This window comes from Lynx rufus, unplaced genomic scaffold (assembly GCF_022079265.1).
Source record: "Lynx rufus isolate CCGP_SWC_20201006 ecotype Redwood Valley unplaced genomic scaffold, mLynRuf1.p SCAF_7, whole genome shotgun sequence".
In the NCBI taxonomy this organism is placed as follows: Eukaryota; Metazoa; Chordata; class Mammalia; order Carnivora; family Felidae; genus Lynx; species Lynx rufus.
In genome coordinates, this window is record NW_025814889.1 from 50,254,449 (window position 1) to 50,270,000 (window position 15,552).

The 15,552-nt window shown below is 34.4% G+C and overlaps 1 protein-coding gene across 1 annotated transcript in view; it reads right to left on the reverse strand.

Moving 5' to 3' along the window:
- Positions 1-3,272: 3,272 nt before the first annotated feature.
- Positions 3,273-15,552, reverse strand: part of LMO3 (LIM domain only 3) — a 56,495-nt gene continuing 44,215 nt past the window's right edge. The window contains exon 5 of the mRNA XM_047067228.1: positions 3,273-6,196. Within this exon, the coding sequence (XP_046923184.1) occupies positions 6,091-6,196 (106 nt within the window). The 3' untranslated portion in view covers positions 3,273-6,090. The remainder of the gene's footprint in view (positions 6,197-15,552) is intronic.

Consider the following 15,552-nt stretch of genomic DNA (forward strand, 5'->3'; position numbering starts at 1 on the left):
AGTCCCTTAGGTATTTGGCAGCTGACCTAGAGCCAGGGTCCTGTATAGCTTGTGTATTTTAGACCAGTGAGCACATAGCTTGACACATAATACTATTCTTATCAACTTATAAAATATCAAAGACAAATAACATACTGATTTTATTATATTGACTTCTGAGACTGGTCTAGCTTCAACTCCCCATATTTATCCTGATGTCGAAAATTGAGGCTTTCTACTTTGAGTTACTCTCAAGTCTATGCTATCTCCTTTTCCTGATCCTCCTACACCAGGGATCTCCTATTTTAACTATCATAGCTTTGTGACTCAGATAAATTCTTTCATTGTGTGGTAGAAAGAAAGAGCTCTAAACCAGATGCATCTAGGAAAATATCACTCTTATTCCCACTTTTCATTTTTAATGATGAGACTAAGTCTGAAATATTTGTAATTTTCAACCAAGCACAGGTAACTTTCCAGTTCTTGGCTAGAAAATAATATTAATGGTGATATGACGATGATGATGATGATGGTGGTGGTGATAATGACAACCCTGCAAGAGATGTATAGTGAGTGGTTAAGCCCAAGAGCCAGAAAACCTATTTAAATCTATTTACAAGCTATACAACCTTGGGCAAGTTAAGCAAACTCTCCTGTTTTTTTTTTTTTTAATTTTTTTTAACGTTTATTTATTTTTTGAGACAGAGAGAGACAGAGCATGAACAGGGGAGGGGCAGAGAGAGAGGGAGACACAGAATCTGAAGCAGGCTCCAGGCTCTGAGCTGTCAGCACAGAGCCCGACGCGGGGCTCGAACTCACGGACCGTGAGATCATGACCTGAGCCGAAGTCGGACGCTTAACCGACCAAGCCACCCAGGCGCCCCAAACTCTCCTGTTTTTATTTAAAATCTGTAAAATTGAGGTCCATGGTATCTATGTTACAAGGGTGTTGTGGAAATTACTTGGCGCAGAAAACTGCCTGATACATGGTAAGTGTGCCGTGAATGTTAGCTATTATTAAAAGCTATTGAAGATGAGTCATATAATGTTACATATGGACTGTTTTAGGTGATTTTAAGTCTTCTGCAGAAGTAGGGTTAAAACAAGATTTGGATAATCTATTTTCTGAATGTTTCTTGTTCTCATTTATCTTTGTACTGTGTCCATCAAATTTGGTGCAATTAATGTCAAGCACCTTGCCCATAAAGCCAAAATATTCTGTAATCAGCTCTCCTATACCAATTTCATGAGTGTTCAGCTCCTCAGCCCAGAATACCAATTGTGTGAAAAATGCAATGAATTCCAATTCACTTTTGATTGCAGTGATCTGAACCAAACACGAAACCTAGTTGATCCAAGATGATTTGGGCTTTACAGTTTTGTGCATTACGTGGTCTGCACGCTCAAAACAGGAGGATCTTTGAATTTAACATATCTTTCTTTTCAGAAAACAGAATTCTTTTAATTAAAAACGTTTTTAAAAATTTCAGTATGTGTAATTGTTAACACCTGCTATGTGTTACCAACAGATGTTTCTTACTTACCTAAGGGAACTGTTATAATTATTCTATAAGCTTATTGGAATGGCATTTACCAAGATAGTTGGGAAACTTTAGTTGGTGACTTTGTATGTAATATTTGGTATCTCTTATAATCTCTTCCCCTATTGCTGTCAATCTCTACACACCCTCCTGAACGCCCCCCCCCAAAAAAAAAAAAAACTAAAATGTCCGTTTAGGGTACCACAACTTTTACAAAACTGGTCATGCATATTTCAGTCTTTGTAAAAAGTTACTGAAATTAAGTGTATTTTAAAGCATTTAAAATTTTACTTTTACATGTCTTAGCATCTCAACATGTAAGTCTTTTAAACGTAAAGGTACAACTTTTAGATAGATAATACCCGTCTAATGGCTTGGCCTCAACGGAAGCTATAGTACAAGTGAGAGCTGCCTTTATTTTTCCCATCATTTATAAGGTCTTAGAAGCAGTACACTTTCTGAATTCTTCATTTATGATACTAATCACACAATTACCTACAGGCATGTGTTAAATATGACACTGGTTTCAGCCAAACAATGGGCCAATTGCAAACAATGAATAAAGAGAGGCAACTCCATTTATAACTGCTGTTTCAACAGAGCTCCATTGTAATCATAGTGATCTGAGGGTGACTCATTAATTAATTGATGTTCTTTTTTATTATGTGCTATTGAGTTAATGAGTAATTTGTGTGAGATAATTCTCTGAACACATTGATTACTTGAGATATTTTCTGGGGCCTTCATACCAATGACATGCTGAATAGGTAGACGGTATTCGCTTTTGTGTGTTCATTATCAGGAGGTTTGAGATGAGTATAAACCAGTGCAAAGATACCCTGAAGTTTTCTGATGTATGAAGGGTCCTAAGTCAGCCCAATAGGAGGCTGAATGCTCAGGTCAAGGCCTGTCATAGAGTAGATACTCAATAAATGTCAATCGAAATAATGGCTATATTAACGTTTTGCTCTCTGTTACCTTAACTTGCATTACAATCACATTTAAGAAATATCTATAATGGTGTTTTTAAGAAAAAAGTAGTAATCAAAAGGCTTTTGCTAAAATTGTATTCTGCGCTAATGGCCTATTACAACGAACATGCAGATTGTTTTTGCAACTTACTGACGTGAATGTTAAACATGTTTGGCCTGTATCATTTCTATGAAATTGTTTAAGTGACTACTCTGAGAGTGGCTTGCCTAAAGTGATAGTTAAAAGGAAACCACTTGTGCATGGTATGTTTTACTACAGATATAATTTTCAGTACCCTGTTTCATTTAAGGCACAACATCTCTTCCTTGAAGATGTAGGATTTAGTTGAGTTTTTCTTTAGTTTTGTTTTGTTTTAATTCATTATACACAAAATAGGAAATTTGAAATTTAGTCTGACAACAGCAACACCATGGCTTTCAGGAAGATCACTTGAAGTTTGCATAAATGTACCAAATTACACCCAGCAATTGCTACCTTCATTTTTAAGTTTTATTTTCCCCACAAAAGTAAATAGCAATAAACTACCTAGCTCAGAGATCCTAAATACAACATTTGGAGAAAGCATCTGAGGTACTTTGTCTATGCTTTAGGTTATGATTTACCTTTTGAAAGTAAATGTGCTTACACACTTTATTCTTTTTTCATGGACTCCACGTCTGCTTTCTAGATAGTATCTTGGCTTTTGCCAATTAAGCGCAATCAAATAGTATAAGACCCCTTTTATTAAAAACATAAATCCAAATATTAAAAAAAAGTGAATGAAAGAATCCAGCAGATATTTATTAAGCAAGATGAAAGTGAAATTACAAACACAGGTCAGCTTTTAAACTCAGCCAGCACTCTGGTGGAGTGGAGGTGCCTGGTCCTTCATCGCAGGCAGCCACTGGGAGACGCAGGTTAGGAAGGGAGCTTGCTTGAGAAATCAAAGCTCCTTTGGAGGTGTCCTACTGGAGGCGCCGGATGATGAGCTAAGTGACATCAAGGCCACACAACACAAAGAGGTGAGTTGACAACAATTCAGGGACTTTGCGTAGTCAAGACAATTAGCTTAGTACTTCAGGTCAAAAATGCTACTATTTATGGGCAATTAGCTATAAAATGACCCATTTCTGTCTGGTTTCACAATTTCGTGGAGATTAAAGATAATCTAAAGAGATTAAGGCCTTAATCTTTAATCCAGGTGAATAATTTTGTTTGTAGTAAAAAGCATAAGAATTCCCGAAAGATTTAGGAAAAGAAAAGGCAATAAAAACTTGTTTGGTCTTTGGGTGGCAAGGATAACTGAACAGCTTCCTGAAGCTTAGAGAAGTTTGTTCCCAATTTACAAGTATTTTAACATATTGATAAACATATGCAAAACCATTTAAATCTAAAAAAGATCATTTGAAAAAGATACTGGCAATTAAAATTTTACATCCACATGAATTTCAGACACCTCTTAATGGGGACTAGCAGGGCTGCTTAAGAAAACCACTTTTCACATATCCCTCTGCCCCTCCCCCCCCCATTTGTTTGATTTTGATTGTGGTTTTGGCTATGCAAGTCTTATCATGAAACAAATGTAAGGCTCTAAGGCTAAAATAATAGTTATTCTGTGGGCCCCAAATAGCTATTTCTGCAATTCTTTTTTTTTCAGTATATCTCACATCTGGGGGACATGTGACTTGAACACTCTTAACCATGAAGTATTTGTAAAAATACATATCATTCACTTTTCACAGAACCATTTTCTTAAAAATGAGAGGCAATAACCAGATTCACATGCAGGTTCATAATAAAGCTTTGTTTTTTTTTTTTTTAAACAACTAAAATCCACACCAGCATTATTTTCAGTTTAATATTTTGGCCCCAAACCAAGAATCCAGGTATCACATTTAATTTTCATCGGCAATGCATATATTGGCAGGACAAAATATGTATGCAAATAACACTGGGAAATATTGTTTCCTATACAAGTGATTAAGAAAAAAGTAGAGAAAAAAGAAAATCCATAGCACTAAATTTGCTCTAATAAAAATATGCTTCACTGTGCCTGTGTGGAATTCGGTTTGCTGAAAAGTTGTTCTATTCCAGGGAGCAGAAGCAAAGCAGCAAAGTGTCAGCAACCCAGGAGAAGGGATCATAGTCTTATTTTTATTCCCTTAATTGTAATTTAAATAATCAGTCTCCATAATTTGTTTCTAGAAAGCTTTCTTCTTTATCAGCTATCATGTTGGTAAGGGAATAATTTTTCACCTTCGAAAAATGGAATGGCAGATTTCAGCCTTAAGTGTGATATATTCTGAGCCGGTAACTACTTAAAGAAAAGCATGAGTAAGACACGTCAAACTTTTAAAGTCTTCATGTTTGAACATTAAAATAAGTGTCAGGTAAATGCAGAAAAATATATAATCACCAGTCCTCAGCTTTTTAACAATCCCTTTGTTTCTCTTCTTCTAGAAAATTCTGTGAGCGCTATGTTGCTCTGATCAAAAGTAACCTTCTCAAATATCATAACTTCGATGTGCATTCTCATGGTTTCAGTAGGTTTGCACTCAAATTCTTTCAGTGCCAGAAATTTATCAAGCCATAAAGTTATTAAACCCTTAGCTCTTACGGAGAAATCTGGGCAAAATTTGTACAAGAAATTTATCATTTTAAAATTATCTCACAATAGTGGTGTAACACTTTTTTTAAAGTAACCCTTTGGAAAAATTTTATATGATACCCAAAGGCACTAGTTTACATAAGGGGTAAATGGCTGAAAAAAAATAAATAAAACAAAGCCACTGGCCATTGTGTAGATAAAGAGCACAGCAAAAAAAAAAAAAGTATATTAAAAGGATAACTGCTAAGCTTTAAAGTTATTCTAAAAATGGCACTTTTCACGTTGGTATAAAATGAAAGTGCTTTAAGATGAAATTTTTATGCATTTTTTAAAGCTGATCTTTAACCCCCTGAAAATAGGGGGTTATAATGAGAACACTGATAGACTCTAAATCATAGTGGCAATAATATTGGATGTTGCTAAAATGCTTTGTGGGTGTCTTCATTTTTTTTTAGTATTTTAATGTTGATAGACTTGCTTTATCTATATGTGTATCATTAGTGAGAGATTTGCTCTTCAATTCTTTACTAGAAAGTTACAGCTCATTTAAAATAGCTGGTAGATACAGAAAGCATAAATATACAGTAAGTTTAAACACTGATTGTACTAAATGCAACAATACAAAGAAGCAAACAGAACACAAATGGTAACACAATAAAACTGTATTACATTTGTGCTTCAAATATTACAATACATTATATACAATAGTCGAAAATAAACATCTCATGCCAAGTGACACAAAAACGAATAGCAAGCAAAAAAATCCAGCAATATGTACATTACTTTTTTCTTTAATAATAAACATTCAACTCTGAACTGGGGCAATTTCACTACATACAGATGCAGTCCGCCTTTTATTCCATATAACCATCCTGCTTTCCTATATCTACGCTATTCAGTAGGTTCCTGTGTCAATTCTTATATACACGTGGAGCAAAAAAGATAAAAGAATGTAGTGCTTTGTATTCTTAATGGGGTGATGTTGATAGATCAGCGAACCTGGGGGGCATAACCTTCTTTCATTAAACCTTCCTCGTAGTCCGTCTGGCAAAGGATCATGTTATTCTTTAGGAAAAATTTGTCTCCAACACAAAATCTGAAAATATTTTAAAAAATAAAATGCGTTAAGATAATTTCAGATCCATAGATTTGAAGATTTCTTTCCCCAATAATAATTTCACACAGTAATTCCCTGAATTTGAAAGCTTGGTTTAGAAAATTGCCTTTATTGTCGAAACTAAACCATGTCAGTCATTTAGTGAAACATTACATACAAAATTTGAAATCCTACATTTATATATAAAAAGCAAAGGAAAAATGAGGAAAATACCTTGGGCGGCAGAGGTGATTTTTATTTCCACTTTGGAAAGAAAAAAAAAATAATTGATCTATATTTACAGTCATTAAAATAAAAAAAGAATGATAATATTTCACTGGAGTGATTATGGAAGATTTCATCACTGGCCATTTATTCACTTTATTAAAAAAAGGTAAAAGGCATTAAAATGTATCAAACAATTAGAAAGCAGCCCATTTTAAAGCTTCCCATTTAAAGCTTCCCTCTACTCTCTGTTATTAAAATGTGATTAAATTCTAGTAATTTGGAAGTGATTGTTCTGAAGTAAAAGTTGTTTTAGCATCAGACTCTGATGCTGGGCCATATTCTTTTGTTTGTGGCAAGTTCACCAACTATGAAATATTAAATGTCATTGCTTAGAGCACTTCCAATTAAACCAAAGGGAGTAACCTGAATGAACTTCTTAATATTGATGTGATAAATAAACTAGTTTCTAGTAGCTAATTATGTATTTTATTCTATAAAGCATTGTTTAATGTGCAAGATTGTAATGTTTTTAATAAGTGCTGTTTTTGTATAATTTCCCAGTGGTGACACTTTGGACACAATTAAGGTCAGAAATAAATGCTTGTGCTGTTTCCAGTACATTTAACAATAAAGTAACTCTGGGGAGATCTGTATATATTTTTAATTGTAACAATTTAACCTTCAAACAGCAGTGTCTAGTAGAGTTGACCCAGTAAAACTACTTGTAATTATACAAGTTGACCCCACTGACCTTTGATAGTGGTCTCTCTTTATCAGATAGTCAATTTCGAATGATGTTAAAGCAGAAATCTTAGTGGATAGATTAAATTGTGTAGTGAAAGCAACCCTTTAATGTTTTGTGAAGTTGAAGGTTTAAATGAGGAGCAGTTGGACTGATTTACATTTGCAAAGATTGGAATGCTAGACAAACAGTGAACCTATTTATTTTCCAACTGGGTAGCTTTGGAAATTTATCCTTATTCTAGCTAAGTAGATAGAGGGGAAAATAGTGTAATAAAAAAAGTAGATTGAAAAGAATTAGCTTTCCTCTTAAAGGAAGATTGGTCTGTTTATTTGTGGAATTTACTTTTTTTTTTCCCCCAGGATTACTGCCTGCTGATGATGTTGATTGAAAGTACAGACTAAGCACTGATCTTGAAATCCTGGAGTTTGTGGCCAAGGCTATTGGATACAATGAACATTCGAGTTTGAACCTTAAGTATATCTTCTTTTTTATCAGTTGCAAACTATAACCTTTAAATATTGTGCTTAAAAAGTGCTGTTTGAAGAAACGAGTTTTTGTAGACTCGTAATGATGATCCTAATCATTAAGATATGTTGAATAAAAGGACATATTTCGTTTGTTGGACAGAATTAGCCAAATTAGATACTTATCTTTTATGTGAGATTACATTAAATAGCATGTATTTAATCGGATATATCCGATTACTGTTCAAAACTTTCAATATATATTACTGTTGAAATTAATTTGAACTAATAAACTAATAATAAAAGAGCACATAAAAATAAATAAATTCAACAAATGCTCTTGGTTCTAGCTGATATTACTGAATTCTTTTTTTTCTCTAAAAACCAACTGAATTGGAAATACTCTTTCAACTCCATATTGTCTAAAATTCTGCTTTAATTTTCTAACAAGTCCCCCAATTCTATTCACCATCAAAAAAAAAAAAAAAAAACATGTTTTTTAAAATTAAGTTCTATGTCTAATTTGGGGCTTGAACTCACAACCCAGAGATCAAGAGTCACATGCTCTACCGACTGAGTCAGCTGGGCACCCCAAATAAAAACTTTTTTTTTGTCATCTAAAGATATGTCATTCTTACCTTCAGAAGTATTGAAATTTAATAATTTTTGTTTATAGATTAATAAATTCAGGGTAATTATAATAAGAAAAGCATTGAACCAAGAGCCTGGGGATCTAGTCCTGAGCCCTGATGCTATCACCTACCCAGTGCAACTTATAGGGTACATTTCATATTTTCTTGGAGTCAGTTCTGTGTAGGTAATATAAAACAGCTACATCACTGGATTGTAGGGATGTTAAATTAAGAAGTATATGAGAGGCAAAGTGGCATATTGTAATGAATAGGGTTCAAATCCCAACCTTCCGCTTATGATATTGAAGATGAAACGTCATTTTTTCTTATATTTAAAAATTTTTTTAATGTTTATTTTTGAGAGAGACAGAGAGAGAGAGAGAGAGAGACCCCAAGTGAGAGCAGGGAAGGGGCAGAAAGAGACAGAGGGAGACACAGAATCCGAAGCAGGCTCCAGGCACCAAGCTGTCAGCACAGAGCCTGATGTAGGGCTCGAATCCACGGACCGCGAGATTATGACCTGAGCTGAAGCCGGATGCTCAACTGACTAAGCCACCCAGGTGCCCCTTTCCTATCTTTAATATAATGTATCTTTTATAAGTTTGTGTTAAATAGTACAAATGAAGTATGTAAAGCTTCACCTCGATGTTTGGAGTGTAGATAATTATTATAGCCACCTCCTATATATACATATATATATACATATAGTGCTATAGCCACCTCCTATATATATATATATATATATAAAGTGCTTACCATGTGCTAGTGTGCTAGTGCTAAGCATGTATATACATGATTACATTTATTTATGTTCAACTGAGAAAGTAAATATTATTATTGCCTTTTTCAGATGAAAAACCTAAGGCTTCCTCCAAGAATTAAAAAAAATCTGCTCAAGGCTCGATAGCTATAATGTGTACGATAGAGGAAGGAAAGGGGTTCTGATCTCTTTGGGCTCAAGACATGGAGGCAATAAAGCATTAGCCCAGAAAGTTAATACAGGTTTTTTGTATTGTTAATATTCCTTTGTATAACTTTAAAAAATGTCTGCCTACCATTCAGTGAGATATTGGTAACATAAATGGGATTTATCTAAAGTATTCCTATCTAAAATATTTTGTTACTAATGTTGTCAACTGGACAAAGTACATCTTGTGTGCATTTCAATTTATACTTAAAGGTCAAGACAAAACAGAACATGGGTAAGAAATGTCACACTTCCCCATATAACTTAAAACATTTTGAAAGCTATGGTTAAAGCAGATTATAACTGCTTTGCAATTAGGTTTGGTATACTCCTTTAAAATGCTCCACATATAAACATGAAGAAATTGCAGAAACAGCAATGCAGATGTTAGATGCTTAACAAAATAATCTATAGCTGTGATTTTGTAAGAAAAGCTAATTTCTACTGTTATGAGCTCCTTATGAGATTTAGCACTGGCAGAAAAAAATATTATAGAAGCAGTGATGGCCAGAGGATACTGTAAGTATATTAATAGGTCAGGCTAAAATTCCTGAAAATAAGCTGATAATCTTCCTTGTAATCTAATCCTAATTGCTTATGGTATAGTCAGCTCAATTAATTTTGCCTTCATTAAAAAAAAAAAAAAGTATGTTAAGGAATAAAAAGATGCCCAATCATATTACTGTGCCATTTAATCTTGATGTTTTGGAGTTAATAATAACAGATTTAATTTCCAGATATTTTGGAGTGACTCTAATTGAACTCATATGGTCTTAGAGATTTGAGGAGTACAGAAAATAAATATAACTAATAAAACACCTTTATAAAATATGGGGCTTAGAGTAGTTTTAAGCAGGTTATCAAAAGCCTCTGCAAAGAAGCCTCCATTTGTAACATCCTTTTAACATCCTTTCTAAGAATGAAAATGTTAACTTAGTCATCATATTTTAACCCTGAGGTTAGTGGCTGTCAATTATAATTAGTTCCCATCTCCACAATACTTTTAAAAGAGTCGGGGGGGGGGCATTATTTCAAATGTCTCTATTTTCTATTTGGCATCCTCAGTTACTAAAGATGGAGATTTTAATCCTGTACTTTGTTTTCAGTAAGAGATGCTGATTATATACCGATCATCTCACCACTATACACTGTGCACCCATTTACTGTCTTTTCCCAATGACTCTCCAGTTGTTATCATATACTTCATTCCTGATCATCTTTTCTGCACCAACTTACACTACTCACATCCTAAATCCTGCTATAAATTATTCAAAGCCTACCTTACTTTAACTTCACTCTATTCCCATTTATATCTGCTTAGTCAGAAAATAAAATACCCCTCTTGGAACAGTCCAGGACCTGCATATCAGCTCTGGGTCTGAAGACTAAAACCAGACTGGCTGGGTTCAGATTTTGAGGCTACCACTTTCTATCTGTGTTTTCTTGGGCAAGTTACTTAAATTTTCCATACTTCAGTTACCTCATCTGTAAAATGAGGCTAGTAACAGTACCTAATTATATTGAATATTGAATGAGCACAGGTGAAACGGAACAGTGTCTGGTGTATGATCACCACTATATAAGAATTCTGCTCTCAAGGGCGCCTGGGTGGCTCAGTTGGTTAAGTGTCCAACTCTTGATCTTTGCTCAGGTCATGATCTCATGGTTCATGGGTTCAAGCCCTGCTTGGGATTCTGTCTCCCTCTCTTTTTACCTCTCCCCCCGATCGTTCTCTTTCTCTCAAAAATAAAAAGAAAAACTTTAAAAAAATTTAAAAAAAAAAGAATTCTACTATCATTATTATTTGCCAATGATTATCTTTTCACCTTTGCTTAAGCCGTTCTTTAGCCAGGACTATTTCTCCCTTTTTACCATCTATTTAAATTCTAAAAATTCTTCAGTTTCCCTTCCCTCCATCAATATTCCCTGGCCATGTCAACTCATTCTGATCCTTCCCAGAGCACTTATTTATTGGCATATCATTTACTTTGGCATTTCAAATTTTCTTATGAATGCGTAACAAGTTTTCCAAACTGGCCTGCAGTGCTGAGGTCAGTGGCCATGAGCTGTATTTCTTTTGAATCCCTTGAAATACCACCATAAATTGTGCTACCACTTGAGGTGGGTGGTCAGTAAATACTGGTTAAGACAGATTTATTCCAGAACCGAATAGCTTTAGATAACAAAGGTATTTTAGATCGAGCATTTAAGTTTGTATTCATTTTGACTTTCATTCATTGACTTCCTCCCTTTACAAGTTCATCTCCTTCTGGTCTGCACGCCATTCCCTACTTCTCCATGTCCCTACCAAACTCCCTCTGTAATCTCTGAGCACACTGAGTACTTTTCATTTCCTGCACACATTAAATGCTTTCACACTCCCATGCCTTGCATGATGCTCCATCTGTCTGGGAAACCCTTTTCTCACCGCTCCTTGGCTTCCTCCTCTTCCCCAACCCCCACCAGACACGATTCCTACATTCCACCCAGTCCAAGGGAGGTTTTTTTTTTGAAACCCAGCACATCAACCCTTTGATGCTTCTCTAAGACTTCAAGAAGGACAGACCTCTCTTCCCTCGGTATAGATCTGTTTAGCATCGATTACACTCTTCTGTGACTCTTTGATGTCCTGTCTCTGCCATAGCTCCGAATATCCCTAAGACAGAAACTAGATTTTATTCACCTCTCTTTCCAGAGCCTAGCACAGTGCTTTTGTTCTTTAGTGTTACACAGTTCTACATATCTGAGGCCATTTCATTAACATGTTTTTTTTCTTTTCTTATAAAACCATCGCTTAGTTTTATAGAATTGTCTAAGGAGGAAGGGCTTTATCACCTTTAAGAAATTAACTTATTACACCAAATTTTCCAATTCTGAATGAGAGTCAAGTTATCATATAAGATGCTCAAAATAGCATTCCTCTGCTTCCCTTAAAATAGAAAAAAAATTAGATTTTTAATTCAGGATTCACATCTTTAACCATACCTCTCTAAAAAGGGCAAAGATGGGTATGCTCAAGAAACAACCAATCCTGAAAAGTTATTTTTACTACTGTTTTGAAAACATTCAGCAATGCTTTAGATCTTAATTATATTTTGATTTAAAAGTTAAGCTAAAATGACTGCTAAATAAAATTCATAAGCATTTCTAATACCACAATTTCAGATGTCAATAAAGTTTGCTTAAGGGAAAGTGCCTATAAATTACCTATTTGCTTTGTGTTTCACTTGAAAAGGTGCAAGGCTATAATAATGATTTGGCTCCTGAAAGTATAGGCTTGTGTGGCATATGGCTTTATTGGAGAGGATTCCCCCAGCAAATGTCAAAGTAAAAAGAAAATCTCCTATATTGAAAACCTTCTGTATTCAGAGTAACAAAATTTGCCTGCTTTGCTTGACTGATGAAGATTAGCTGACTTCTTGCATTAAAGAAGTTTGTCTTGTAGGGGCTGAAGTGACAAGACAATAACTAAGTGCTAATTGTGCATAACCAGCACTAAAGATATGCAGTCCCATTATGGCATGTAATAAATGAAGCGAACACAGAAATATATTAGGTACTTTAATAATGATACTAGAATAGTATTTTGCAGCAATAAGAATGTGAACAGTTTTAGAGTCAAAATTTAGGAGTGTTTGTCTTACTTGACTGAGTTCTACTGAGGAGATAGACTTAATTGTGAATGCAACTTTTTATTTCAATGGTGAAATAAAATTGATATATGATTTGTAAATAGCATTAACAACCTACAATTACTTTGCATCATAATAGAATTTAGGCAGGGTTTAGCACTTGAATGATGTTTTAATTTTCTGTGTAGAACATGGATAAAATAGGATGGCCTGCCCTAATAGAAAAATGGACAAAGGGCATAAACAGGCAGTTCCCTAAAAGAAGAACTATCCAAGGGCCACTAGTAATCAAATAAATACTAATTAAAAATTATAATGGGACACCATCTCTCATCACTCACGGTGACAAGGATTTCTTTTTAAATAATAATTCCCAATGTTAGAGTGAATGTAAGGGAATACATAGCTTTTACATTTCTGGTATAAGAATAATTGGTACAACTTTTCTAGAGAGCATTTTAACAATATATCACATAAGCCTTTAAACAGTTATATAGTTTGTCCAATTAATTATGCTCCTGTGAATTTATCCTAACACAGACTTGAATATTGTCTGATTATAAAATCCATATTATGTTGATAATATTGATGATATAAAAATGTGAAGATTGGGGCGCCTGGGTGGCGCAGTCGGTTAAGCGTCCGACTTCAGCCAGGTCACGATCTCGCGGTCCGTGAATTCGAGCCCCGCGTCAGGCTCTGTGGGCTGATGGCTCAGAGCCTGGAGCCTGTTTCCGATTCTGTGTCTCCCTCTCTCTCTGCCCCTCCCCCGTTCATGCTCTGTCTCTCTCTGTCCCAAAAATAAATAAACGTTGAAAAAAAAAATTTAAAAAAAAATGTGAAGAAATAGCTTACACATCTGATGATAGAAGACTGATTTATATATATGAAGCTCTATACATAAAACTGGACACAAGAAAGCTTAAAATATCTTAAAAGAATTTCTAAGGGCAAGTAAACGAGCATACTATATTAAATTTAAAAAGTCCAAATATCAAACATTAGGATTCTTCCCTGTTCTTCCCCTTTAAGCAGCTCAACTGTGGATATATTATAAAATATATGCTGCATATCATTTGTCATTTGTCATACATGCATAAGAAAACATGTGGCTAGAAACATCTAAATATTAAAATACCTTCTTTTAGAATAGTGAGACATGGGACAATATGATTCTTTATCTCCTTCTATTTTCCAAAATTTCTACTATGAATATGGAACCTTTTGTAAGTAGAAAAGCAGTAAATGTTATTATTGCATAAAGGTAACTGTATTGTTACTGGATGTGTTAGTGCATCAATAGCAGAAGTAAACAGAAGTATTCTAAATTTACTACTAATGCACCTTTAAGATATATACACATATAGGTACACATGCGTGTAAATGTATCTGTATCAATGTGTGGATATTTGTGCTCATGTACCTATATCCTTACGCACATATTTGCCAATTTTTTTCTGGCTAAATGTCACCATAGACTGAATTAACCTGCTTTAGTTCCAAAAACTTGCTGGGAAGACTCAAGGTGTTGTAAGGTGACCTCTTGAATTATTTCCTGAATAAATTATATATTGCAAGGTATATTGGGTACCTCTCTGAACATCTGCATCTAGCAGGAGGTATCACTGAGATATATCTCTTGGGTAAAAACCAAGTTAACGGAATATTATTTGGTAAAAGTAAATTATAAATATCAAGGTACAAGAGCTACTTTTTTTAGAACCATTTGTGTTCCTGCTATTTAATATAAGTTATTTCATTGAATTTTCAAAATGTGCTAGATATGAGTGCCTCTGTTTTCAGGGTGTGGAAACCAATCTCAGAGGTTAAGTAACATACTCAAGATGACAAAGCTGATATAGGGTGGGGCTAGAATTTGAATCCTGTTTGCACTGTAAACATTGGGTTCTTTCTGGGATATACAGGGCCTCATTCATAGGAAGATGTTGCAGTGAAAACAGTAAAGCGGGGCAAATTACTGTAATTGAGAACTTGATGCAACTAATGTGTCCTGATTATATACTATATCCAGGTGTTTTCACACTCACATTGAATTTATTTTCATTAAAATCTATTAAGTGTGCTAATTTTTTAAATGTGTTTTAATGATATGTGCAGTTGCATATTCTAATATTCTCTGCATTTCTCCTAAAAAAGGTATCAATAGTATATAGTTCCCACTGGAAATAAAAGTTATAGCTTTCAATAAGGACAAATGGGATAAAGTGATGATACTTTGAGATGAAAGAATTCTCTGAGATTGACTAATCCAGCTCCCTTATGTTGTAAATGAGAAAAAACTGAGGTCAAGAGAGCTCAAATGGTTGACATATGGACATACATCTTGTTAGGGGCGAAGTCCAGAGTAGAATTGGGGTTTCTAGACTTGTGCAACACTCTTCCCATTTTCCTATGATGCCTGTCCAATGCTGATAAGTATTTAATTATAAGCTATATTTGGCCTCATTCCCAAAGAGACTTAAAGTAACTTAAAAAGTGCATCTAAAACAAGGTTAAAATTCAAGATAAGAAATCAAGAGATAGGGCAACTATAAATATGAAAACTAAGCTGAAGACACACTACTTCCTACAAATCCCTGTATATTTATTTGCCTCAGTGCACATGTGTTTGCTCACAGTACAAAAAAGTAAAGATTTTAAGCTTACTTTTAAAAAGAAAGAAAAATT